This window comes from Ctenopharyngodon idella, chromosome 5 (assembly GCF_019924925.1).
Source record: "Ctenopharyngodon idella isolate HZGC_01 chromosome 5, HZGC01, whole genome shotgun sequence".
Classification (NCBI taxonomy): Eukaryota; Metazoa; Chordata; class Actinopteri; order Cypriniformes; family Xenocyprididae; genus Ctenopharyngodon; species Ctenopharyngodon idella.
The window spans coordinates 21,704,940-21,732,740 of NC_067224.1; the positions used below are offsets into that span (position 1 = coordinate 21,704,940).

Below are 27,801 nucleotides of genomic sequence, written 5' to 3' on the forward strand. Positions count from 1 at the left end.
AATTTGTTGTTTGAACCGGTTCTTTTAAAAATAACTGTTCGAAAGAACCGATTCGCAGAAATGAATCGGACTTCCTAAGAGGACCGTGGACTGGAGCGGAAGCTCAGAGTGTTGTCCTTCCTTCTGCCCGACTCTCAGGATGAGGATCGGTCACAGTTTGTCTGTATGTCTCTGATCATATCACACCAGCAGCTCCTCTCCCACCTCCCGAATGCAGGTAAGACTATACGTACTGCATTCCAGCGTGCTCTTTTTGTGTTGTTTATTGTTGGGTGTCATATAACGTACGCCTGACGTCTCCAGCACTACCTCAAGAAGATCAGACAAGGAGAGGGTGTGTTCTGTAACTTAATAAACACGAGAGAACAGTGTTACAACCTATTACACGCCACATAGTTTCTCCTGATTTATAGATGACCGTATTTGGTGATGACGAGGAACGTCTGACCTGGTGGCACGGCCAAATCTGCTCCTGCTTTTTATGTTGTGGTTGTCAGCTCTCCAACAAAACTTATTTTATGTAAATCACCCAGGCCACAACTTTTTTTGACATAGCAAGAATAGCTAATAATAATAGCCTTACATAACAAACCCCGCCGTTTGAGTAGCTGACAACTATATGAGTCGTTGTCTCGCTGTTACCTGTAATGCGAAACACCACGACGTTTTTGAAGGCGTTTTAACACTAACTGCATGTAAGATTCAGTTCTGAACTTGTGTTTTTTTTTGTTCATAGAAGTTACTTAGTAACTTCAAAGAGCGGGTTACGTAACGCCTCAGCTGTCATTATCGTGACCCAGCGTTTGTTTGCATATTGTACGCCATAGTGTTCAGTCAAATAACTTTTCATGTGCACACGACTATATACACACAGCGACAGAATACACAATACACACTGAACAGAACACACATAATGTACACAATTTATGAAATTATATATCACTATATGAAATCTACACTATACGTGCAGAGTACTGACAGTAGCAATGCACAGTGTTGATGAGAAGTGAGACAAGGTTGCTGTGCAATATGATGGTCTGAGTGACACACTGACATGAATATGATATCTAGTCCAGAGTCTAGTAGAATTAATAAAGTATCTGAAGTTCTGCATGTAAAAAACTTTCAGAAGGTAGATTTCAGAAGTAGGATATGTTATACCCAAACAGATCTTAGAGTTTGGCTCTTGGCAGTGAGCTTTTGTGTGTATAACAGCTGCGACTGAATGATTACAGTGCGGCGTGTGTTCTTTACAAGACAAATAAGGGCAGTCATCTGTTCAAAAGTTCTTGCTGGTGGCTTCACCTATTAATAGTGTCTTATGTGAAAGTGCTGTTTTGCTTTCATCTTTTTACAGCTGAAAGGGATTGATAAGAAAGTTCTGCGATGTCTCCAAAGTTCAACTAAGTTAAACTCTGTCAGTGCCCTAGATTGCCATAATGTTTTGGCTCAGCATGAGAGATATCAACTACTCAAACATTTCAGTGTAAACATCAGCTGTCTGTCTCTCAGTAAGCGTTCAGGCTCTCTCATGCTGGCTTTTAGAATATATTGTTCAAAAGTTTGGGGTCATTAAGAAATTAATTTTTTGAAAGAAATTAATACTTTTAAGGACACATTAAAATAATCAAAAGTGACAGTAAGACATTTATAATGTTACAAAAGATTTCTATTTCAATTAAATTCTGTTCTTGTGAACTTTCTATTCATTAAAGAATCTTGAAAAAATGTATCCCGGTTTAGCAACACAATCATTTTCAACACTTATAATAAGAAATGTTTCTTGAGTACCAAATCAGCATATTAGAATGATTTCTGAAGGATCATGTGACACTGAAGACTTAATTAATGATGCTGAAAATTCAGCTTTGCATCACAGGAATAAATTACATTTTAAAATATTAAAATTGAAAACGGTTATCGGGTTATTCCGTGTCAAATCAACTAAGTTTAGGAAGCTTCCCCGGCTCAAATTTTTGATTTTGTTAATATTTTTTTTCTGAAGAATTACATAAGTAAGTACTTTTTACCAGGGCCAAATATTAAAGCCAAATATTAAATGTCATGGATGTATATTTACTGAGTAATCCACTATAGATGGGGGGTCAAAATGACAATTTTCACCTGAGATTTGGAGCCAAATTATAGGGGTGTAAAAATGACTTTAAAAAGATGGCAGCATCATTATTTTATTTTTACACATAGATTGGTACGTCTATTAGTTAAACCTGTTTAGTTTAGCAATCTTAATTGCTAAAGTAAACAGACGGCACGGCATATTGCTAAAGTAAACATGAAATGACCCTGTTTTAATTTGTAATAGTATTTCACAATATTGTGTTTTACCTTTGGTGAGAATAAGAAAAATATTAAATAAAAATAATATTTAAAAAATCTTTCCGATGTTTAACTGTAGTGTATATGATATGTTGATATTTTACACCCTTAATTAGTGCCACGTAGTGTTTTTCTTAAGCTTTATTTTAAATTCAAGTACAAGGGCTTGTTTGTTGTCTGATTTACATCATGTTTACATAATGTTAGTGTGTCCAAGGGCGGTCCGGCTTGGTCTGAGGCCTTAGAGGCAGTCACGCTCACGGCATTCCTGAACTGACCATTACAATTACAGTTACACTGCCAGCTGACTCAAAGATCAGGCTTTCAACTTTCTCTCAGTTTATGATTCATACAAATATTTGAGAAAATGACCTGAGTGACATACTGTAATTAAGAGAAATGGTGATGAATCATATATTTTCTGCATGAATTTTCAGAATTACAGGCATGCCAAAGGAAAAATATGATCCTCCAGATCCACGCAGACTATACACCATCATGTCAGCTGAGGAAGCGGCCAGTGGGAAGAAATCACATTGGACCGAGTTGGAGATTTCTGGTTAGTTATTATTATTCCTCAGTTCTTCAGCCTTTTTCCTCAACTAATAAAATAAACTTATTTAAAAAAAAAAAAAATGTGCCGCTGAAAGAACATTGACATGGGAGAAATTAATGAATAAATCACTTAAGTGAAACATGAAAGCCTACATATACTGAACTACTAAATTGTTTTTTTTTTTTCAAAAGTCACTTCTAGTGCTGAAGCTATACATCAGGGGTGTCCAGTCCTGCTCCTGGAGGGTCACTGTCCTGCAGAGTTTAGCTCCAACCCCAATTAAACACACCTGAACCAGCTAATCAAGGTATTATGCCTTCATGTGCTATCAGAATTATCGTAAATACAAGTTTCCTAGGTAAAAAATTGCACATGAACACCCTCCCATTGCAATGAGCTCGTAATCACGATTTCAGAAGTGGGAATGATCAAATTCCGATAGCATGTAAAGGCAGGATTAATAGGCATACTAGAAATTTCCAGGCAGGTGTGTTGAGGCAAGTTGGAGCTAAACTCTACAGGACAGTGGCCCTCCAGGAGCGAGTTTGGACACCCCTGCTATACATTTATCCTTATGTATGTTCTCTGTAATATTTGGCGAAAAAATATTTACTCTGAATGTGCTTCTGTGGTACAGGGCGGGTCAGAAGCCTGAGCAGTTCACTATGGACGCTGACCCATCTGACTGCTCTCCACATCAACAACAACAACCTGAGCCGGATTCCTCCTGAAATCGCAAAGCTGCCCCATCTCGTCTACCTGAATCTGTCCTCCAACAAACTGCGCAGCCTGCCAGCAGAACTTGGCAACATGGTGACTCTCAGGTACATTTTAACAAATTGGTCCGTCTTTACGAGTTCCTGTGAGAATGAAGTTAAGTAAAATTGTTTTCTTGACCTTTCAGCACAAGTTCTTAAAGACTATAGTCATTAACAACACTAAATTGTTTTGCTGTTTCAACAAAACATTAATACTAATTGATCAACAATTTAAAATCCGGTTTCACAGACAGGGCTTAGCCTAAACCAGGATTAGGCCTTAGTTCACTTAAGATATTTATGTATCTTTTATAAATGTACACTAGAAAAAAACATTACTGATGTGCATCTTGAGACAAAACAATGACACTGACATATTTTAAGATATGTCAGTACAAGTTGCTTTCAGTTAAAACAGCTCAAATATGCATTTTAGTCTAGGACTAGCTTAAGCCTTGTCTGTGAAACCGGAGGAAAATGTATTAATTTAGTCAGGATGTGACTCAGAGGGCTTATTATTCTATTTAAAGGGATAGTTCACCTAAAAATGAAAATGTAGTCATTATCACTTTGAACGATTTTATTCAGTTATGCTGAAAAGACACCTTGTTACATGGTAACATATGTTTTGTACTGTTTTTCCAGGGAATTGCTTTTGAACAACAATTGTTTACGAGTTTTGCCTTATGAACTTGGTCGGCTGTTCCAGTTGCAAACCCTCGGCCTCAAAGGTAAAGCGTTTTTTTTAATGTTTATATGTGCAGAACAAACATGCACTTTTTTTTCATTAGGCCTGAGAACAATATTTCTTTTGCAGGTAATCCATTGTCCCAGGATATACTCAACCTGTATCAGGAGCCTGACGGAACAAGGAAGTTATTGAATTACATGCTTGACAATCTTGCAGGTAATAACAGACACAGATACATAGCGGCTTATTAATACAGTACAAAAGTTATTCATTTAATTAAGGTATTCATTTGATTTACTTCCACTATTTCCCATCTTAAAATTAGTCCACCCAGAACAACTCCCCCAAAGACCTTGGATCACTTTGAGGGAGCGAGACCAGATGATGCCCACAGGTACCTAGTAGCATCCCATCACAGGCTTTTGAAAAGCCTAATTTAGAAACTGCAATGCTAATATTAAATGTCTATGTTCTCAAGCTGTGTTCACAGTAATGTGCTACAATGTACTCTGTGACAAGTATGCAACAAGGCAGTTGTACGGCTACTGTCCCTCGTGGGCTCTTAACTGGGAGTACAGGAAGAAGGGCATCATGGAGGAGATCACTAACTGTGACGCTGACATCATCAGCCTGCAGGTATGAAGCTCCACAATATGAAGCTCACAAAATCTCAATTAAAATTAGCAAAATATACACGAACGTCCAAAAGTTTGGGGTCACTGATTTTTTTAATTGTTTAAATAAAGTCACTTATGCTCACAAGTCTGCATTTATTTGATCAAAATACTGTAGAAACTGATATATTGTGAAATGTTATTGCAGTTTAACATGACTGTTGTATTTGAATATATTTTAAAATGCAATGCATTCATGTGATGGCAAAGCTGAATTTTCAGCATCATTACTCCAGTCTTCAGTGTCACATGATCCTTCAAAAATCATTCTAATATGCTGATTTGCTGCTCAAGAAACATTTCTTATTTGTCAATGTTGAAAACAGTTGTGCTGCTTTATTTTTGTTGAAACCGTGGTACATTTTTCAGAATTCCTGGAATAGAAAGTTCAAAAGAACAGTGTTTGTTTGAAATAGAAATCTTTTTTAACATTGTAAAAGTACTTTACTGTCACGTTTGATCTTTTTTTTCATCTTTGCTGAATAAAAGTATTTTTTTTTTTAATTATCTTACAGACCCCAAACCTTTGAATAGTAGTGTACCTCTCATGTCTGTAATTTCTAATATGGTTAATGAAAATGTGGTTTATATATGCACTGATACAATAGATTTCCCTTGACATTTGTATGGTACTTTTGATATCTGTAGTGGTTTACACTTTGCTCCAATGCTAATTCTCCAACTGCATGTGCAGGAGGTGGAAACAGAGCAGTACTACACTTTCTTTCTGGAAACACTGAAAGAGCGTGGATATGATGGCTTTTTCTGTCCAAAGTCTCGTGCCAAACTTGTGTCAGAACAGGAGCGGAAACATGTGGACGGCTGTGCTGTTTTCTTCAAGACTGAGAAGTGAGTATCTCCTTCCATCCATTACAAGGCTTAAAGTGAAATGACATCCAGCTCATCCTGTGCCCCTTTTTTACTTTCCAGATTCGCTCTGGTGCAGAAACACACAGTGGAGTTCAATCAGGTTGCCATGGCAAATTCAGAGGGCTCGGAGGTTATGCTAAATAGAGTCATGACCAAAGATAACATCGGAGTAGCTGTCCTTTTGGAGGTGAAGAAAGACCTGTTTGCTAGTGGTAAGGACCTTGAATGATAACTATGTAATTGACATTAATTAGCTCCTGGTTTCCTCTTCTTCACATGCTGCTGTTTAGTCTTGTCCTGTAGATGGCAGTAGATCTAAAGGTTAAAAATGTGTACATGATATGACAATAATAACTGTTGTCTTTGAAAATGAATTTAAGTTCACAAACAAAACACTAGATTAGATTACATGACTGAATTAATTTTTAGGCCAAAAATCATTCAACACATATTATCTGTCTGTCTGTCTGAGTCTATCTATCTGTCTGTCTGAGTTTGTCTGAGTGTATCTGTCTGTCTCAAGGTTCCCATGCGCCTTGAAAGTACTTGGATTTCAGACACATGAATTCAAGGCCTGGAAAGTACTTGAAAACAAATATTGGTCCTTGAAAGTGCTTGAATTCAATTTGAAATAAATTTTGGGAAAATTATAACATGTCCCTCTTAATCCTAGTTATTTGTTTTGGAATATTATTTTACAATCAGTTACCGAGTGCTTTCCATTGCGGTACTTCCCCCTGCTTGTTTGGACATTTGAGCTGACACTACTGTGTCCGAAATGAACATTCTTATAGGGGTGTGCGATTTTGATCGTGGACGATTAAAAGCAGTGGTGTAGTCTAGTTTTTTGTAGTGAGTATACTGTGATTTTTCCCTCCCAGCCTCATACTCACCCGTCCCAGAGCAACACCCCATAAGCACCACCACACTTGCTAATGCATATAGTATGTATCTGATCTAGGCTACATGTAATTGAGAGCATTCTGAAAGACTGCTTATGTGTGTTTTATCAACATGTCAATTTATTTTAAGCAACACAAGACTTTAACATCCAATGACATTTACAGCTGAAGAGACTCTGGACTGATTTTCTACTGTTTAGTGTCAATCACCATCTACCTCAGCCAGTTAAGATCTACATTTAGCCTTAGATGTTATATGAATATGGTCTCTGGATCATAGGTTTTATCAGCTGGCAAGTTTCAATGCACATTTCAACAGTGCAAGTTGCAACTATTATTACAAAATGCTGGGTTAAAAACAACCCAAGTTGGGTTGAAAATGGACAAACCCAGTGATTGGGTTATTTTAACCCAGCGGTTGGGTTAAATGTTTGCCCAACGTGCTAGGTAGTTTTATTTAATCCAACTATTGTGTAAAAATTGCTGTATTGCTTGCTTAAAATGAACCCAAAATATGTTGGAAATTAACATTTATTAATATTAAATATAATAATTAAACAATAAACATTTATTAAATTGTTTATTAATAAATGATCACCTTTTGATTATTATTGTTGCTTCTATAGTAATTATGTGTCTGATTTTTAATTTCCAACCTATTTTGGGTTAATTTTGGCCAGCCACATAGTCATTTTCAAACAATAGTTGAGTTAAATAAAACTACCCAGCAGGTTGGGCAAACATTTAACCCAAGTGCTGGGTTTGTCCATTTTCAACCCAACTTGGGTTGTTTTTAACCCAGCATTTTTTAGAGTGTAACAATAATGGAAAGATGAGGATTAACAGCATGTCACAATATCACCCCGTTTGGATTTTTTCTGTTTTGCACCATTTCCTGCCAGTCTGTCATCATGGTTATGCATTTCAATTCACTAACTTGAAATTCGATTCAATATCAGTTATTTTGGATATACTGTATATCAGGTACAGTACATGGCAAATTTTCTCAAGAAAAAAAATCTCTCAACTAATACTGTAAAATATACATGGGAATCAGTTGGTACTACATTAATATTTAAGGTTAAAATGAACTGATTTGCATACGAACTTAAACTACACTTAAGGAAATTTTTGTAATAATAAAGTTGTAATAGGCCTACTAACTTTAAAATTATTTCTACTCCAATTCGTTTTTTGAAATATAAACATTTAAATGGTGGCTGTCAACTTGACAGATTTATTCAAACATGCATTATATAGGCTATTGAAGAACACTATAAAAAAATATAATTAATTTGTAATATGGTGCATATATTTAGCTAAATGCTCCTCTCTAGAGTTCATTTTTCTAGCTGACTAACGAGTTTATGGTCACTGTTTGTTCTGAGGTAATGTTAGCCTAAATGTGACGTTACGTGACATTGTTTACAAGCTATTTTATTAACGTCTTTCCGTGGTTGAAACACTGATTACACGAATACACGAGACATGATACGGATTTCGTTAAGTTGTACTGTATCTTTTAACATGCCTTCAGAAGTTCATTCATGTTTATTTCGCGCTGTAACTGGTATTAAAGCGGAGGAGAGGATCAGTTCACGTGCGCGTCACGCTGCCACTTCTCTTGAACTGATGAGGCGCTACAGCGGTCACGACACATTAAAGAGCGCCGAAACGGTATTTAGGTTTTTTTTATATCGTAGTAAAATGGGCAGAATTTGAAATATGAGACTTTGTTTCATGTCAAAAGCAACAAAACAACAAATCTTATTGTGATTTATTGGATGGTTACGTATCCTCGCGCTTTTTTAAGTGGGTATACGGAAATCCTTAACCTTTCCTAGTGGGTATACGGCGTATACCTGCGTATCACGTAGACTACACCACTGATTAAAAGGTCTCCACGATCTGATTTTGTAGAAATATCATTGTTCTATAGTGCTTTGTGTCAGTTGCAGTCCTAGCACCTCTATCTCAACATACTGTGTAATACAAAGCGATATACATTCACATAACATGTTAACACAGCGGTAGAGTTATACTCACGGAACACTGCAGTTATTCACAAAAATGTATTATTTGCATGCGTTTTAAAGCCTTGCCGGTTAAACATTTTATCCGCGTGCTGGTCTGACAGTGACACATGCTTTTCGGAGCGGATACACCCGAAGCGCGCACACTCTGTCAAAAACTGCATTTGCTGGACAAAGTTATCATTCGCATCTTACTCTGTTAATACTGTCAAATACACACAAGGTTTACACCATCGGTTAAGTGTAAAGTGAAAGTAAGCAGTTGAAAGAAAATCGAATGCGTGTCAATATATTAGATGCGCGCATGAGCCTTAAAGGGACAGACAACACATGCTGTGACTTGTCCTTAAAGGGATAGTTCAACCAAAAATGAAAATTCTGTCACTAAAGTTGATCCAAACCTGTAGTAATTTGTCTTGTGCTGAGCACAAAAGAACATATTTTGAAGAACGTGGGTAACCAAACATTTGCTAGTACCCATTGACATCCATAGTATTTTCTTTCCTACTATGGAACTGGGGACCAGCAACTGTTTGGTTACCCACATTCTTCAAAAAAAAACTTGTATGTTCAACAGAAGAAATTTATTCGGGTTTAAAACAACTTCTACGGTGAGTAAATAATGACAGAATTTCCTTTTTTTATATATATATATAAATTTCTTTAATACAGTAGCTTTAACAAGAAACCAAATTAGTATTTTTATCTTCATCCACTTTGGGCTGAAAGTCTGTCATTCTTTTTTTCTTTTATATTTTGTTACCTTGTAAGGCTACTTTTTTAATATATAGGGAAATTAGTTTGACAGTACTGCTCAGTCAATGGCAAAATAGTAAAACCAACATGAAAAAGATTTGTGATCAAATCATGAATTGTGAATTTATTGAATTGTAAATTTATTTTTAAAATATTCTCTCTATATTATAATGTTTTTACTCAAGTAATGATTAATAAAAAATGAAAACCAAAACTAGTGTGGAAAGATTGTTAACATTAGAGATAAGGAAGCTGCAAACGGTTTTAATATATTTCCAAAATTAATGTACAAATGATTCTGTACCTCTTCCAGGTTAAAATGGATGCAAATGCAATGGGAGGGTTAAAATGTTAAGTAGCCTACTGTAAGAGGTCTTTCATGACGCTCCATATGCTGGGATTTGAATTTGATAGGTGCTTGATATAAAATAAATGGTGCTTTAAAAAGTCCTTGAAAGTCCTTGAATCTGAAAAGTGTTCATGAAAGAGTGGGAACCCTGCTGTCTGTCTGTCTGTCTGAGTTTGTCTGTCTGAGTCTATCTGTCTGTCTGTCTGAGTCTATCTGTCTGTCTGAGTCTATCTGTCTGTCTGAGTGTGTCTGTCTGTCTGTCTGAGTCTGTCTGTCTGTCTGTCTGAGTCTGTCTGTCTGTCTGTCTGAGTGTATCTGTTTATCCATCTGTCTGAGCTTGTCTATCTGAGTCTATCTGTTTATCTGTCTGTCTGAGCTTGTCTGTCTGAGTCTGAGTCTATCTGTCTGTCTGAGCTTGTCTGTCTGAGTCTGAGTCTATCTGTCTGTCTGAGTCTGTCTGTCTGTCTGTCTGTCTGAGTGTGTCTGTCTGTCTGAGTCTGTCTGTCTGAGTGTATCTGTTTATCTGTCTGTCTGAGCTTGTCTGTCTGAGTCTATCTGTCTGTCTGAGTCTGTCTGTCTGAGTCTGTCTATCTGAGTCTGTCTGAGTGTGTCTGAGTGTGTCTGTCTGTCTGAGTGTGTCTGTCTGAGTCTGTCTATCTGAGTCTGTCTGAGTGTGTCTGAGTGTGTCTGTCTGTCTGAGTGTGTCTGTCTGAGTGTGTCTGTCTGAGTGTATCTGTTTATCTGTCTGTCTGAGTGTGTCTGTCTGAGTCTGTCTGTCTGTCTATCTGAGTGTGTCTGTCTGTCTGAGTCTGTCTATCTGAGTCTGTCTGAGTGTGTCTGAGTGTGTCTGTCTGTCTGAGTGTGTCTGTCTGAGTGTGTCTGTCTGAGTCTGTCTATCTGAGTCTGTCTGAGTGTGTCTGAGTGTGTCTGTCTGTCTGTCTGAGTGTGTCTGTCTGAGTGTGTCTGTCTGAGTCTGTCTGTCTGAGTCTGTCTATCTGAGTCTGTCTGAGTGTGTCTGTCTGAGTGTGTCTGTCTGAGTGTATCTGTTTATCTGTCTGTCTGAGTGTGTCTGTCTGAGTGTGTCTGTCTGAGTGTGTCTGTCTGAGTGTGTCTGTCTGAGTCTGTCTGTCTGAGTCTGTCTATCTGAGTCTGTCTATCTGAGTCTGTCTATCTGAGTCTGTCTGAGTGTGTCTGAGTGTGTCTGTCTGTCTGAGTGTGTCTGTCTGAGTCTGTCTGTCTGAGTCTGTCTGAGTGTGTCTGAGTGTGTCTGTCTGTCTGAGTGTGTCTGTCTGAGTGTGTCTGTCTGAGTGTGTCTGTCTGAGTGTGTCTGTCTGAGTGTATCTGTCTGAGTGTATCTGTTTATCTGTCTGTCTGAGTGTGTCTGTCTGAGTGTGTCTGTCTGAGTCTGTCTATCTGAGTCTGTCTATCTGAGTCTGTCTGAGTGTGTCTGAGTGTGTCTGTCTGTCTGAGTGTGTCTGTCTGAGTCTGTCTGTCTGAGTCTGTCTATCTGAGTCTGTCTGAGTGTGTCTGAGTGTGTCTGTCTGTCTGAGTGTGTCTGTCTGAGTGTGTCTGTCTGAGTGTGTCTGTCTGAGTGTATCTGTTTATCTGTCTGTCTGAGTGTGTCTGTCTGAGTCTGTCTGTCTGTCTATCTGAGTCTGTCTGAGTGTGTCTGAGTGTGTCTGTCTGTCTGAGTGTGTCTGTCTGAGTGTGTCTGTCTGAGTGTGTCTGTCTGAGTGTATCTGTTTATCTGTCTGTCTGAGTGTGTCTGTCTGAGTCTGTCTGTCTGTCTATCTGAGTCTGTCTGAGTGTGTCTGTCTGAGTGTGTCTGTCTGAGTGTGTCTGTCTGAGTCTGTCTGTCTGAGTCTGTCTGTCTGAGTCTGTCTATCTGAGTCTGTCTGAGTGTGTCTGAGTGTGTCTGTCTGTCTGAGTGTGTCTGTCTGAGTCTGTCTATCTGAGTCTGTCTGAGTGTGTCTGTCTGTCTGAGTGTGTCTGTCTGAGTGTGTCTGTCTGAGTCTGTCTATCTGAGTCTGTCTGAGTGTGTCTGAGTGTGTCTGTCTGTCTGAGTGTGTCTGTCTGAGTGTGTCTGTCTGAGTGTATCTGTTTATCTGTCTGTCTGAGTCTGTCTGTCTGAGTCTGTCTGTCTGTCTATCTGAGTCTGTCTGAGTGTGTCTGTCTGTCTGAGTCTGTCTGAGTGTGTCTGTCTGAGTGTGTCTGTCTGTCTGAGTGTGTCTGTCTGAGTGTGTCTGTCTGAGTGTGTCTGTCTGAGTGTGTCTGAGTGTGTCTGTCTGTCTGAGTGTGTCTGTCTGAGTGTGTCTGTCTGTCTGAGTCTATCTGTCTGAGTCTATCTGTCTGAGTCTGTCTGTCTGAGTGTATCTGTTTATCCATCTGTCTGAGTGTGTCTGTCTGTCTGAGTGTCTGTTTGTCTGAGTGTATCTGTTTATCTGTCTGTCTGAGTGTGTCTGTCTGAGTGTGTCTGTCTGTCTGTCTGAGTCTGTCTGAGTCTGTCTGTCTGTCTGAGTCTGTCTGTCTGTCTGAGTCTGTCTGTCTGTCTGTCTGTCTGTCTGAGTCTGTCTGTCTGTCTGTCTGTCTGAGTGTATCTGTTTATCCATCTGTCTGAGCTTGTCTATCTGAGTCTGTCTGTCTGTCTGAGTGTCTGTTTGTCTGAGTGTATCTGTTTATCTGTCTGTCTGAGTGTGTCTGTCTGAGTGTGTCTGTCTGAGTGTGTCTGTCTGAGTCTGTCTGTCTGTCTGAGTCTGTCTGTCTGTCTGAGTCTGTCTGTCTGTCTGAGTCTGTCTGTCTGTCTGTCTGTCTGTCTGAGTCTGTCTGTCTGTCTGTCTGTCTGAGTGTATCTGTTTATCCATCTGTCTGAGCTTGTCTATCTGAGTCTGTCTGTCTGTCTGAGTGTCTGTTTGTCTGAGTGTATCTGTTTATCTGTCTGTCTGAGTGTGTCTGTCTGAGTGTGTCTGTCTGAGTGTGTCTGTCTGAGTCTGTCTGTCTGTCTGAGTCTGTCTGTCTGTCTGTCTGAGTGTATCTGTTTATCCATTTGTCTGAGCTTGTCTATCTGAGTCTGTCTGTCTGTCTGAGTGTCTGTTTGTCTGAGTGTATCTGTTTATCTGTCTGTCTGAGTGTATCTGTTTATCTGTCTGTCTGAGTGTGTCTGTCTGAGTGTGTCTGTCTGAGTCTGTCTGTCTGTCTGAGTCTGTCTGTCTGTCTGTCTGTCTGAGTGTATCTGTTTATCCATCTGTCTGAGCTTGTCTATCTGAGTCTGTCTGTCTGTCTGAGTGTCTGTTTGTCTGAGTGTATCTGTTTATCTGTCTGTCTGAGTGTGTCTGTCTGAGTGTGTCTGTCTGAGTCTGTCTGTCTGTCTGAGTGTCTGTTTGTCTGAGTGTATCTGTTTATCTGTCTGTCTGAGTGTGTCTGTCTGAGTGTGTCTGTCTGAGTCTGTCTGTCTGTCTGAGTCTGTCTGAGTGTCTGTTTGTCTGAGTGTATCTGTTTATCTGTCTGTCTGAGTCTGTCTGTCTGTCTGTCTGAGTCTGTCTGTCTGTCTGAGTGTATCTGTTTATCCATCTGTCTGAGTCTGTCTATCTGAGTCTGTCTGTCTGAGTCTGTCTGTCTGTCTATCTGAGTCTGTCTGAGTGTGTCTGTCTGTCTGAGTCTGTCTGAGTGTGTCTGTCTGAGTGTGTCTGTCTGTCTGAGTGTATCTGTTTATCCATCTGTCTGAGCTTGTCTATCTGAGTCTGTCTGTCTGTCTGAGTCTGTCTGAGTGTGTCTGTCTGAGTCTGTCTGTCTGTCTGTCTGAGTCTGTCTGTCTGTCTGTCTGAGTCTGTCTGTCTGTCTGAGTGTATCTGTTTATCCATCTGTCTGAGTCTGTCTATCTGAGTCTGTCTGTCTGAGTCTGTCTGTCTGTCTGAGTCTGTCTGTCTGTCTGTCTGAGTGTATCTGTTTATCCATCTGTCTGAGCTTGTCTATCTGAGTCTGTCTGTCTGAGTGTGTCTGTCTGAGTGTGTCTATCTGTCTGAGTCTGTCTGAGTCTGTCTGTCTGAGTCTGTCTGTCTGTCTGAGTCTGTCTGTCTGAGTCTGTCTGTCTGTCTGTCTGTCTGAGTCTGTCTGTCTGTCTGTCTGAGTCTGTCTGTCTGTCTGAGTGTATCAGTTTATCCATCTGTCTGAGTCTGTCTATCTGAGTCTGTCTGTCTGAGTCTGTCTGTCTGTCTGTCTGAGTGTATCTGTTTATCCATCTGTCTGAGCTTGTCTGTCTGTCTGTCTGAGTGTCTGTTTGTCTGAGTGTATCTGTTTATCTGTCTGTCTGAGTGTGTCTGTCTGAGTCTGTCTATCTGTCTGTCTGAGTGTGTCTATCTGTCTGAGTCTGTCTGAGTCTGTCTGAGTCTGTCTGTCTGAGTCTGTCTGAGTCTGTCTGTCTGTCTGTCTGTCTGAGTCTGTCTGTCTATCTGTCTGAGTGTGTCTATCTGTCTGAGTGTGTCTATCTGTCTGAGTCTGTCTGTCTGTCTGTCTGTCTGTCTGAGTCTGTCTGTCTGAGTCTGTCTGTCTGTCTGAGTGTATCTGTTTATCCATCTGTCTGAGTCTGTCTATCTGAGTCTGTCTGTCTGAGTCTGTCTGTCTGTCTGAGTCTGTCTGTCTGTCTGAGTCTGTCTGTCTGAGTGTATCTGTTTATCCATCTGTCTGAGCTTGTCTATCTGAGTGTATCTGTTTATCTGTCTGTTCTGAGTGTGTCTATCTGTCTGAGTCTGTCTGAGTCTGTCTGTCTGAGTCTGTCTGTCTGAGTCTGTCTGAGTCTGTCTGTCTGAGTCTGTCTGTCTGAGTCTGTCTGTCTGAGTCTGTCTGTCTGTCTGTCTGTCTGAGTGTCTGTTTGTCTGAGTGTATCTGTTTGTCTGTCTGAGTGTGTCTGTCTATCTGTCTGTCTGAGTGCGTCTATCTGTCTGAGTCTGTCTGTCTGTCTGTCTGTCTGAGTCTGTCTGTCTGTCTATCTGTCTGAGTCTATCTGTCTGAGTGTGTCTATCTGTCTGAGTGTGTCTATCTGTCTGTCTGTCTGAGTCTGTCTGTCTGTCTATCTGAGTCTGTCTGTCTGTCTGAGTCTGTCTATCTGTCTGTCTGTCTGTCTGTCTGTCTGTCTGAGTTTGTTTGTCTGTTTGTCTGTCTGTCTATCTGTCTGTCTGTATGTACATTTTTTGCTATGTGTGGCAAATTAAGACATTGATTGATGCCTAGATGTTAAACACCTTAAAAAGAACATCAACAATCACATTTGTCCTCAATGTTTTAGAAGGTAAAACATTTAAATTCAATTTAATTAAATAAAACAATAATGGCAGTCAAAATTTTGGGTTATGATACGATCTGATACATAGAATTACATTCTATGGTTGAATTTAATACTGGGTTGGATTTCAGTGATAACACTTTACATGACCTTGAAGATGCCTGAATACAGCTGAATAAAATTTCTTCAGCTTTCACAGTTTTGAAATGATATGACGAATTTTACCGTCTCTTGGTCTGCCATGTAAGGTTTTCAGTTAGTCATCAAAATACTTTTGTCAGCAGTAATTCAGATAAGACCCCGGTTCTGCTTTATTTCTTCTTTCTCAGCATAGTCATCTTTTTCAGTGGAATCAATTTACAATATTTTGTGTAAAAGATTGCACTTTCAAAACAGTTTCCTGTTTTCATAGAGTTTACCCTGTTTCAATGACCTTGATAATAAAATATCTTATACATAGTGAATCGGTAACACTTTAGAATAACTCACGCTATGAAGCATTAGTTAAGCATTAGTAAATAGTTAGTTCATCATTTATAAAGCATTAATAGACATTAGTAAGCAGTTTATAAATACACCTGTAAATGCTTTGTTCTTGATTTATAAGCATATCTATAATGTGTTTAATAAATGTATTTTCATACTTTATTAATGATCAATTTGTCATTTCTAAATTAAGTATTACATTATTTACAAACCAGTTATTTAGGAGTTGTCAGTGGTTCATAAGATCATTTATAAAGTGTAAGTAAATGATTAATAAACTATTTAAATGTACATTTATGCATCTTATTGTTTAGACATATAGTAATAGTTACTCTGTGTGTTAATAAATGCTTTATTAACACATATTTCTACTGCAATTCATGATTAATTCAGGTAGTTATAAAACATTTAGTAGTTGTCAGTTAACTATTTTTGTGAGCTCATAGTGAGGACTATTCATGCCTTGTAAAGCTTTTATAAAGGAGATACAGAACATAATGTTTATTTTAAGGAAAAAAAATGAAACTTTACGATATGTAACTTGATTAAAAGTAAACCTCTGCAATTTCAAAGAAAATAAAAATCCCTGTACTCCTCCAGAAAACATAACATAACATACTCTTTACATTATGCTTTACAAGGCATGAATAGTCCTCACTTTAGATGAGCTCACAAAAATAGTTAACTGACCACTTCTAAATGTTTTATAACTACCCAAATTAATTATGAATTACAGTAGGAATATGTATTAATAAAGCATTTATTAACACTGAGTAACTATTACTATATGTCTAAATAATAAGATGTATAAATGTACGTTTAAATAGTTTATTAATCATTTACTTACATTTTCTAAATGATCTTATGAACCACTGACAACTCCTAAATAACTGGTTTATAAATATTGTAATACTTAATTTAGAAATGATAAATTGATCATTAATAAGGTATGAAAATACAATTATTAAACACATTATAGATATGCTCATGAATCAAGAACAACTTATTAATGTCTATTAATGCTTTATAAATGATGAATTGACTGTTTACTAATGCTTAACTAATTCTTCATAGTGTGCAGTTATTATAAAGTGTTACCAGTGAATCTTATATTACATAGTCAATTGTAGTTATAAATCTCAGAAATAAAAGGAGGCAGCTCCATTTCCTCCTCTTTATTGAAATAATTTCGTCCCATTTGCTTTAGTGGTGTTATATTGCAGGTTTAAAGCAGCCTCCAGAGAAACAGCATCTGCTGGTAGCTAATGCCCACATGCACTGGGATCCAGAATACTCAGACGTGAAGCTCATCCAGACCATGATGTTCCTGTCTGAGCTAAAAAGCATTGCTGAGAGGGCCTCGGGATCTATCAGCTCTGCCTCTCCCACGTCAGACACCAGCTCCATCCCTATCGTCCTGTGTGCTGACCTAAACTCCCTCCCCGACTCTGGTGAGTGATATTTGGAACTGCTTATTAAAGAAAAAACATTAGAAAAAATGGGGAACCCACATGGAAATCTGTATTGTGTAAGTTCTTACTAAGGGTGTGTTCATGTTTGGTTTGAACTCTGGTGCTATTCATAGTTTTCAGTCATGTGACTGGCACGGAGACCGAGCGGGCAAAACATCCATAGAACTGCATTACAGGCCTGTCAATTTTACATCTTAAAAGAAGAAAAATAAAAATATGTGAATTAAAATGCAAGTTTTGGGCACCCATGATCCATATCCAACACCTGTGAGTTGTTCTAAAAACGCTTAGCGTGAAAAACAAAAAAAGTGCCTTAATGTACTAAAACAGTGATATTAAAAGACAAATTAAGTATACACCTTATTGATGATGAATACTATATACAAGCGAGATGAACCCAGAATATGAACACAATATGTTAAATGGTTAAGTGTTTTCTTTATAATAATTGTGTGTTGCGTTTATATTCTGGGTTCATCTGCTTGCCGGTACATAGTATGCATCATCAACAAGGTGTATATTCAATTCGGTCTTTTAATATTACTGTCTTACTTCATTAGTACTTTGTACAAACCTGGTAAAAATCACTGGCGGGCAATGGAGGAAAGCCTCGTTTTGCCGTCCAGGTGGGCATTCCTAAAAGTGTGTGACGTCATGTGAAAGCTATGAATTGCTATGTTAGTGCAGTTTATTTGAATAAGTGATAAGTGTGAACTGTTAAAAAGGTGGGTCTTCCAAACAAACTCTGGTGCGGCTCGACTGAAATATGAATGCAACATGGACCAAAGACATCTAAATGAACCAAAACAGGATGTGATGTCACAAGATGCGACCCTAAAAAGTTCTCAAGCATACAGTACCTGGGTTTTCTAGTCATAGACAGTTACAGTTCATCGTTCATTACAGACATTGGAAACACCATCTCTGACAGAGGAATTCCTGGTGCTGTTTTGACTCTATTACACACTTTCTAAGCTCTTCACAAGTTATCATCTGGTAAAAATACCATCATATGTACAACCATACAACGAGCACATTTAGCCCAGCACACAGAATTTTTTTTAATGTTATATAAGTACAACTACCACCACAGAAGCCATAAAATAGCGCCCATGGAGTGGATGGGGGGAAATTGACTTTTCCTTTCCTTACATTAGGTTAAAACTACATCCACCTGCTACAATATTAAAGGGATAGTTCACCCAAAATGAGAATTCTGTCATCATTTACTCCACTTCATGCAAATCTGTGTGATATACAGATATTTTGAAGAATCTTAGTCACCATTGACTTCCATTGTACTGACAAAAAAAAATACCATCTTTTAAGTTCCACAGAAAAACAGTCATACAGGTTTGGAATGACATAAAGGTGAGTAAATGATGATTACATTTTTGGGTGAACTGTCCCTTTTAATGTCAGTCCTATGAAAAATATTGACATCAATTTTTGATTCAGTTAGATTTGTTATGAAGCCCTTGTCTCAGCATCACTAGGTTTCCTCGTTTTTTCTCACAGGTGTGGTGGAATATCTGAGTAATGGTGGAGTTGCGGAAAATCACAAAGACTTTAAAGAACTGCGTTACAGCGATTGTTTAACCAACTTCAGTTGCAACGGCAAAAACGGCAAGCCGGATGGCAGTATCACACACAGTTTCCAGCTGAAGAGTGCCTACGAGGGGAATCTCATGCCCTACACCAATTACACTTATGATTTCAAGGTGAGGAGATGCATAATTCAGAGATTTTTTTTTTTTAGTCAGAATTAGAATAGAGATCATATAGGGTCTTGGGAATTTTATATCAGGGCTCCAGACATGGCAAAAAAATGACTTGGGATCAATCTGCTCCAAAAATGAAACATTTTAGAGAAACAACTTTTTTTTATTGACAAATTGAGGAATTAGGTCAGAGAGTTTGTTCAGAAGTGTTTCAGTTCATTGAGTTCATAGCTTCTTGCTTGTTATCTTTAGAATGCCATTATTTATTATAGCATACTGTTTTTAATTTATCACAACAAAACTCTATAAATATGTATCTTTAATTGTCATATGAATATCAAGTCAGTAAATAGGCTGATGTAAGTCTCACAAACCTAAAGTATACATCACAATAAATGTTCCTGGTTCACGTTGAGAGAGTCAGTAATGATTCAAGCGCTAACTCATGAGCAAATTTGAGATATTTTGACAGGCTCATTAAAAAGACTTGGTTCGTAGGAGTCATTCATTAGTGAATCGTGACTCTTTGTTACTGTAGTGCATGGAAACCAGGGCACTGTTGGGCTGCTGTTGGGCTCCTGAGTTTAAATTATTAGCGCAAATTTTTATTTTTTGCATTTACAATTTACCATTTTTGTCACAGTCTAGATGCATGCTGCATATTGAGATTTGTACCCCTTTTTAAAACCTGCTTCCTCCTTTTTTTTTTTTTTTTTTTTTCTTTTTTTTTTGAAGGGTGTGATTGACTACATCTTCTTCTCTAAGACACATATGAGTGTTTTGGGTGTTCTGGGTCCACTGGAGACTCAGTGGCTGAAGGACAACAACATAACCGGCTGTCCACACCCGCACATCCCCTCTGATCACTTTTCCCTCCTGGCTCAGCTGGAGTACCACCCGCCTTTACCCCCCCTCAACGGGCTGCATCTGCCTGTCCACAGGTAGTGCAGCCCCCCTTCCCCTACTCTCCTAAACCCCAAATCATGGACAAACTCCTATCATGAGTCCCTAAAAATATAGGCACACACATTAAGGAGTGAAGTACTCACCTACTTTGTTCCTTTTTTAACCTTTGCACACGATTGTATGATCTTATTATTACGTTTTCCAACTTGAAAACAAAAGCTTAATACCAAATTAGGGTTGGGATTCTCTGTTTGGTACTAAACAAATGCTGCTTTCAGGGAAATTGATCCATTTGTCTGAATCTAAATGTGAGATTGTATAAGCCATGTGTCAGTATATGGATGGTAGAAATGTGTAACAAATATGCGTAGACAGATCGTGTAGCATAACAATGTCAGCATGAGTATTAAGACTGTTTTGATCAGCATCCTCTTTTGAATTCCCCTACACAATCTCATAAATTTGACAAAGAAAACAATGAATTCAAATGAAATTTTGCAACATCAAATATTACAGTCATTGCATCCTGTCTAATACAAACTCAAGTTCCCCTATTTGACGTTACCAGAAGATGGATTTGCATTAAGTTAATGAAGTGGAAAACTAGAATGAGGTTGGATTTCTCAGCATTCTATTTTTAATTGAAAATTCTTCATAGTGCAATGTGAAGTATTATCCAAAATATTTCTTTAAGTCCAAAATGTACACTATTAAAGAGGATCCCAGCCCTACTGATTGTAACCCAGCTGTGTATGTTTGCTGTTTTCTTTTGCTGCTTGCAACAACATTTAAATCACAAATCACCGTACTGATGTATATTTACACAATACAAAGTTCTCCCAGCCTCATTGATGTCAACAAGCATCTCATCTGATTGGCAGGGTTGGTGTTAAGGTACAAATTATTGCTTTACTCACTCTTACGTTCTTTCAAACCTGTATTACAATTTCTTCTGTGGAACAAAAAAGCCAAACAGTTTGGTTACCGTTGACTTCCATTTTTGACCATTGTATGAACAAAAACAGAGAGACATTTTTTTTGTGTGTGTGTGTGTGTGTTCCACAGAAGAAAAAAATTATATGATGACAGAATCAGCTTTGTGTTGTTTCACACTTTTTTCAGAGCTGATGGCTAGTCAGTTGCATCTGTACAATTTGAACGTCAATTCATGTTTATTAATGGCATTTTGTGATTTCTAATTTTGTGAAATTAGAAAAATGACAAGACGCTCTCATTTTATTTGTTTGGCAAAAGTATACTATTTAAAGGGGTCCTGACATGAAAAATTAAATTTACCTTGATTTTTTGACATTTAAGAGGTCTTTATACCATTAAAACATCATGCAAGTTTCAGAACTTAAAACATCCTCCTCCTAATTAACAAAGCATTTATTTAATCTGGATTTGGATATTGGGGGACTTGTGACGGCAAATGCATTTGCATGTACCTACACCGCAAGCGTTGCGTCAAAAGCAAATAGAACCCATTATAATCACTGAAGCTGTCTACAGTGAATACAGTTCACTACAGTGAACGGGTCACTTTACTGTATGCGCTTGACTCTGTCAACAAGCGGACAAATGGAAGAGTAAATAGAAGCATAAAGGAGCGTTCGCTTTGACTTGTTCTCTGTAGAGACTTCAGAAGGATCCCAGCATCAGAAATGAGTGGTTGGTTATTTTTAATGGCGTCCCGGATCACATTGGAGGATTATATGTTTGTTCGGAGAAGTTGACCACAAGTTGTTTTGTAAATGAGGCACAGTGTAAAGGAGAGTTCACAAAGAAACTTATGTTGACAGATGAAGCAGTCAGCTGTATTGGATCTGACAGCAGCAAAATTGCAAATCGTAAACAATTTTATAATGCTCTGTCTGTAAATGATGATTTTATATGGATAATGTTTTCAAAACACTTGTGCGCAATAGTGAGTGGGCGTTGATAACGTTTCCTATGCAATGATGTTGGCCAATCATAACAATGGCCGTTTACAGAAAAGCCTTAAAGGAGCTGCCTTATAAAAACAGGATATTTCAGACAGAGGTTCAGAATGAGGGATGAAAATAATTGTTTTTTCAACATATAAAATTGTTTTTTGTGCAAAACGCTTTATTAACATTATAACCAGACCTCAAGGAACATATTAAAATAATTTTAAAAAAAATCCATGTCATGACCCCTTTAAGAGCGTTTCCAAAGTAAGAGGTCATTTTTATCGCCGTTATATCTAAATTTTTATGATTCTCGAGGATTTATGTTTCGGAGTTTACTAAATTTCTCTAAAAGCTGGGATGACTTGAATGAACGCTACATGACTTTTTAATTGTGAACAGATTTTAAAACAGTAGACATACACTTTCCAATTTTGTAAATGAGTACAGAAAAACCTGGGCATCATACACTAAACCAGTGTTTCCCAAACTTTTTTCATTCACGGCACCCTTTGAAAATTTTCAAAAATTTGTGGCACCCCGCTAGTGTTGTGATGATACTACTTTGATACAATACCTTGAAAATTATCGATTTTCAATACCACAGGGAAGAACCACCGAATATAGGCCTACTGTCATATAGATATTTTTAATATTATCCATTTTTTTGTCCATCCATTGAAAGTCTAGGAAATCAGTCATTTCTTCTGAAGAGATCACTTTCATGACAGATTTTAATTAAGGCATTTATTCATATATAAATATTGCTCAATTACCATTACAACTATCTCACCTAGCCTAAATGTTTGCTCACTCAGTGTATTTGTGTTTTTATATTGGGATAATTTTGATAGCTTGTTTTTATTTTAAGTTAATATATTTTATAATGTAATAATTTTACAGTTATCTCCAAATTAATGTAGAAACAAGTATATTTTAATTACTTGTTCAATGGCATCTTTTTATGAATGAAGGCCAGTATCACTGATAGTAACACTGCTACTGACTTCTCAATGAAATTGATTTTTTTTTCTTTTTTTAAACATGAATTATTGCCATTCAGCACTACAGTGTAATTGAAAGCTATACATTTTAATTTAATTTATTAGGCTCCAAAAAATAAAACAATTTTTAATTTAAGTGAACTTAAAACAATCTTCACATAAACCCATAATAAATGTCATATTTAGGCCTACCTGTGGCAGGAAATATACAGAAAATGAATAAATTTCTATGGTCTAAGCGGTCTACACTAGATAAATTGTAAATTAAATATATATTAATCCTTATTAAAGCTACAGAAGCTCTTTAGTCAAGATCAGTGAGTAATTTTCTCTGTTACCTTTGTTCTATGATTAACATTAAAGATGACGGCATTAGTGGCTGCTGTCACTTTAAGATCTGCTGCCGCTGCACATGACGCGTATTTGGCAGGCGTCCCAGTTCGTTTAATACTTATTTAACTGCTCTTATGAGGAGGATACTACACAAAACTGACATTTTGGCATAATTTTGCGTGCTGTTATTCGTTCAAGCGCGAAAGAAAACTTGATTCTGGCGCGCGTCTTTCTGTGCGTCGTGTGTCTGTCAGAACATTCACAGACAGCGCGTTCTCGTTTGTCTTGTCGCTCTTGAATGGTTTAAAAGCATTTGCATGAAGAAGACGTGATCATATAATGTAACGCTAGCCAAAGGATGACAGGAAAAAAACGTATGCTGCGTTAAATATTTTTAACGCGTTAAACGGATAAAATCAATCGCATGCGTTAACGTTGACAGCACTACGTATAGGATACAACCGATGTGTTTATGTGAATACGAGGCAAGACATACATAGTGACAATATTTTCGTGTGTATTTGACCGTAAGTGCAACAAGCCATGAAAAAGAGGCGGCTTTATGTGTATGCACTGGGAATGAAATCATGCGCAACCCTTCAGACCAATTCAGACCAACCTTTCTTACGATTCGCATTTTTATTGTAAGTGTGTGTGTGTGTGTGTGTGTGTGTGTGTGTGTGTGTTTTATTTGGGACATCACAGATTGATGGTACATAATAAATGATTTTTTACACATTTTAGCAATTTAAAAAAGTTTGAAGGAGTTTTTACACAGCACCCCTGTTCTCGCCAGACGGCACCCAGTTTGGGAAACGCTGACTGAGGATCACATTCTACCAGACTTTAAAGTCGTTCCAAACACAATAACACATGCAGCAACAATGGTCTTGCTATCAAAAAAAAAAAAAAAAAATCTAATTTTGGCTCAAATAATCAAATATGTTTGATATGTTCTGACTGGATGGATCATAGACTGACTGACGCTAAAAAAAATGTTTGTGCCCATCATACATTATGCAGTTTTCTGTGAAATCAAATGTTCACATTGGCTCTGACTTCAGGCAACTTGTGTTGAATTGTCCAGACTGTAAATTGAGGCAAAAATCTGAACAAAAGTCATGTAGTGTATTACAGCATTAAGCTGCATTTGGGCAAACTAATAACTTCTAAAGCATTTCTTTGATATCAGTGGCATGTTGTTGTTTGTTACATGACTATTGTACTGTGGGGACATTTCTCTGCATGATTGCTTATGAATCATTTTTTGTCCAAACAAGCAATCATATATATTTTTTAAAGCGAGGTGTTGAGTTAAAATCCTGGAGCATTTTGTGATGTTTAACCTGTGAAGAGTGTAAGTTGTTGATAGTACTCAGTGTTGGGGATAACGCATTACAAGTAACATGATTTACGTAATCAGATTACTTTTCCAAGTAACTAGTGAAGTAACATATTACTTTTAAAATTTACAACAAAATATCTGAATTACTTTTTCAAATAAGTAATGCAAGTTACTTTGTTTTCCCATTTATTGACTGACAGCTCTTTTGTCAAAATGCTGAAAAAAATACTTAAGTGCAGAGGCTTTGTGCGTGAACATGATGGTTATTGGACTAAATGTGCACTTGCACAAAAAGAAAAATTCAGTGTTCCTCAAAATGAATAAAATCAGTGAAATGCAAAGTCAGAATACTATGCAAACTTTCAATAATTAAATGTGTTAAATAAAACAAATATTTTTATGCATTTAATCTCAATTTATTGACCAAAAATATAACTTTTTTTATTTAAAAAAAAAACAAAACAAAAAGATCCTGCCCAACCCAGGTGAAAAAAGTAATGTAACGCATTACTTTTCTTAAAAAGTAACTAAGTAACACAATTAGTTACTTTTTAAGGGAGTAATGCAATATTGTAATGCATTACGTTTCAAATCAACTTTCCCCAACACTGGTAGTACTTGTCTAATTGATGCATCCAGGCTCACACAATGACTATTTGGACAAAGCTATAGCTTTCCTAACATGCTTTAGCAGACTGTGCCTGTGTTGAGCTGGTATGAGCAAAAAGCTTCAAGAAGTCAAAGGTGTTGAAGTTGACTATGCGGTGTTGGACTATGTATGTTGCATGTTACTTACTGCCATTGTCTTTGGGGTGGGAAAAAAAACAACCACGCTGATTAACTCCCATCCCTGTAAAGATTAATTACATATTTGGTTTTGATACAGACAACACATTGACATTTTTTAATATCTGACGTTCATCAAAATCATCACTTTATTTAAAAAGGAAATGATGAGCAATATTTGACATTGCATAATTTCTAAAAGCAGAACATCCAACACAAGAAAAATGACTCTTATTAGCATCTATGAAGTCACTTGCAGAAAATGATTTCATTCCACGTTTTTCAAACTGTGCCTAGTCTGAATAATCTTTTCTACAGCAGCACTGCCTGTGAAAGCAAGACACTTACAGAGTGAGCCAGCACCAGCATCCATCCCTGCACCGTTCCATCCACTCATCCATTCATCCACCCATCCATGTCTATTCTTCACCAGAGAGACATGATGACTAAAGTGACCGTGATCCAGTTATAATGTTGTTGTTATTAAAATGTGTCATGGTCAGCAGTGCTTGCTTTGCATTGTTTCCCTGGTTTAGTGGTAGCAGTAGTTTTGTTTTCTGAGACTTATATTATGTTTGAAACATATCCGGTAGTCCTTACAGAAATTCCCACTGAACCAACTGAATATATTTCCAAATATAATTGCTAAATGGCCTGACTAGCCAGCTATTTTAATCCAGATTGATGAACACACAGGCCCGGTTTCACAGACAGGGCTTAGCATAAGCCAAGGCTTAGGCCTTAGTTCAGTTAGGATATTTAAGTATCTTTTATAAATATACACTAGAAAAAAACCTTACTAGTGTGCATCTTGAGACAAAACAATGACACTGACATATTTTAAGTTGCTTTCAGTTAAAACAGCTCAAACATGCATTTTAGTCTAGGACTATCTTAAGCCTTGTCTGTGAAACCGAGGGACAGTGTTTTAAAACTAGTAATAAATGCATGTGGAAAATCGTGTCAGTCTTTCATTGAATGTGGACTGAGGCACCAGGGATTGAGGTCAGTCACATGATTGTAATGTAATGTAAAGCATAATTTTCCTAATAAACTTCGGACAATTAATAGAATTGGCAGGGGGAAAAAAGCAGTTTCCCAACATGATTATGGTTTTATCAATGACTTTTCCCAATGCCTCGACTGAGGAACATACATTTCTAAATCTTTGGTCTATGAACGCATATGGTTATTATATGGAAAACAAAACTCATCTTTATTGTTGTTTTGCAACTGAAAATGGTGCTGCATGTGGCCCATTTGTAAAACAAACTGAAATTCCTGTCATAGTGTCCTACCTTAAAGGCAATAAAGATGTCATTTTAAAGTAGAAGGTTGTGAGATTTTTATTTCAAAGAAATAATTACAGGTTTTGTAGGCAGCCTACAATAACATTTTTAAAAAATGTGGCTGTAGTAGCTTGAGTTGGCTGGTTGAACGAAAGGAATAATTGAAAGAATGGAAAATAACTTTCTTGCGGTTGTTCTTGTCCACATTGATTTATGCCACAGTGGGCACAGCAGTTTCCTTTACAGCTCTTTTGCTAAAGGAAAAAGAAACAAAAGGAGTAGATAGTTAGACAATGCAAAAAAAAAAAAAAAAAAAAAAAAAAAAAAGGTCAAATCTAGATGAGACAGTTTTGATTTTGGGAGTCAAAACTTAAGTATCCTACCTTCTCATTACTCTTGAGATGAAATTGTTGATCCATGGTGCATCAGGGTTTATACAAACTGTTCTGTTGTCCTTTTTGGTAATCCTGAAGAATTTAAAGAGATTTGATGAATATATGTAACAATATTTGTCTGGCTTGCACAAATACAATTAATTTGTAGGAGCTATAAGTGACATTTTGTCTGAGAGCTGTGTAGGCAAATGTGCAAATAATGTAACGTATTTTTGAGAGCTCTGAGGTTTGTTAGAAGAGAGGAAATGTGCACCCCTTGCACATTTCCCCCATGTCTGTGATTGAAGTGTAGAAGCAAAACATCATGACTCACAAGATCTCGGTTTTGCGACAGTGTGCTCCTGGAGGCAGGATCTCAATCCTCTGGAATAGTCGAGGTGGGATTACGGTTGAGCTGGTGGTCAGACACTGACACCTGTTATTGGCTATAAAGCCATCCATTGGGAATGCTGAAAGGCATACAGTTAGAATTATGTTTCTCAAAAGTACAATATTTATCAGAATCAAAAGCAGAATGAATGGCTAATTTGTAAAAATAAATAAATACATTTTGTCCTTACAACAAAAACTGAGAGAATAATGAACAGCCTTTTAAACTTTTTCAAAGCACCTGGTTTATACATACATCTTTGATCAAATTAAATTAAACAAAATTATTAATGAAATGAAATTATACAAAAATTATATGATATAATTTAAAATGTAATAATTAAATAAGACAATATTTTTTGTACTCTTACCATTGAGGGTTGTGAAGCAGCAGACGGCAGCAGCTGCCAGCAGTAAATAAGAGTTCAGTGCCATGTTGAAGATGAGATCAGATGTAGAGTGAAGCAAGTTATGTGACTAAAGGCGTCTTCGGCCCAGTTTATATTGATGCTCAAAAGAGGAAGTGATAAAGGGGGAAAAAAAAACATATGCATATGAGTTGG

The 27,801-nt window shown here is 37.3% G+C and overlaps 2 protein-coding genes across 4 annotated transcripts; one reads left to right on the forward strand and one right to left on the reverse strand.

Annotated features, from left to right (window-relative positions):
- The first annotated feature begins 49 nt into the window (after positions 1-49).
- cnot6l (CCR4-NOT transcription complex, subunit 6-like) lies at positions 50-26,518 on the forward strand. 3 transcript variants are annotated; one of them, XM_051892686.1, is made up of 13 exons: positions 50-217; positions 2,775-2,896; positions 3,531-3,717; positions 4,297-4,382; positions 4,469-4,558; positions 4,668-4,736; positions 4,821-4,978; positions 5,711-5,865; positions 5,947-6,098; positions 16,911-17,138; positions 18,678-18,880; positions 19,616-19,821; positions 25,504-26,518. In XM_051892686.1, the coding sequence occupies exons 2-13, from the start codon at positions 2,785-2,787 to the stop codon at positions 25,538-25,540; spliced, it is 1,683 nt and encodes a 560-aa protein (XP_051748646.1). In that variant the 5' UTR covers positions 50-217; positions 2,775-2,784; the 3' UTR covers positions 25,541-26,518. The 3 variants fall into 3 exon arrangements, with proteins under 3 accessions (XP_051748646.1, XP_051748647.1, XP_051748648.1); XM_051892687.1 differs by having other exon boundaries at positions 25,507-26,518; XM_051892688.1 differs by lacking the exon at positions 50-217 and adding an exon at positions 3,085-3,200.
- LOC127512089 (interleukin-8) lies at positions 26,506-27,767 on the reverse strand. Its single transcript, XM_051892690.1, has 4 exons — positions 27,610-27,767; positions 27,183-27,318; positions 26,858-26,941; positions 26,506-26,728 (listed from the first exon to the last, which is right to left on the reverse strand). The coding sequence occupies exons 1-4, from the start codon at positions 27,671-27,673 to the stop codon at positions 26,686-26,688; spliced, it is 327 nt and encodes a 108-aa protein (XP_051748650.1). The 5' UTR covers positions 27,674-27,767; the 3' UTR covers positions 26,506-26,685.
- Between the last annotated feature and the right edge of the window lie 34 nt (positions 27,768-27,801).

Bases quoted from the DNA above. Each gene is read 5' to 3' on its own strand.
- cnot6l (XM_051892686.1), top strand. From the start codon at position 2,785: ATGCCAAAGGAAAAATATGATCCTCCAGATCCACGCAGACTATACACC. The intron at 4,383-4,468 runs GTAAAGCGTTTT...TTTCTTTTGCAG, and splicing joins GCAAACCCTCGGCCTCAAAG to GTAATCCATTGTCCCAGGAT. The intron at 17,139-18,677 runs GTGAGTGATATT...TTTTTCTCACAG, and splicing joins AAACTCCCTCCCCGACTCTG to GTGTGGTGGAATATCTGAGT.
- LOC127512089 (XM_051892690.1), bottom strand. From the start codon at position 27,673: ATGGCACTGAACTCTTATTTACTGCTGGCAGCTGCTGCCGTCTGCTGC. The intron at 26,942-27,182 runs GTGAGTCATGAT...TAAATTCTTCAG, and splicing joins TGTCGCAAAACCGAGATCTT to GATTACCAAAAAGGACAACA. The intron at 26,729-26,857 runs GTAGGATACTTA...TTTTTCCTTTAG, and splicing joins ATCTCAAGAGTAATGAGAAG to CAAAAGAGCTGTAAAGGAAA.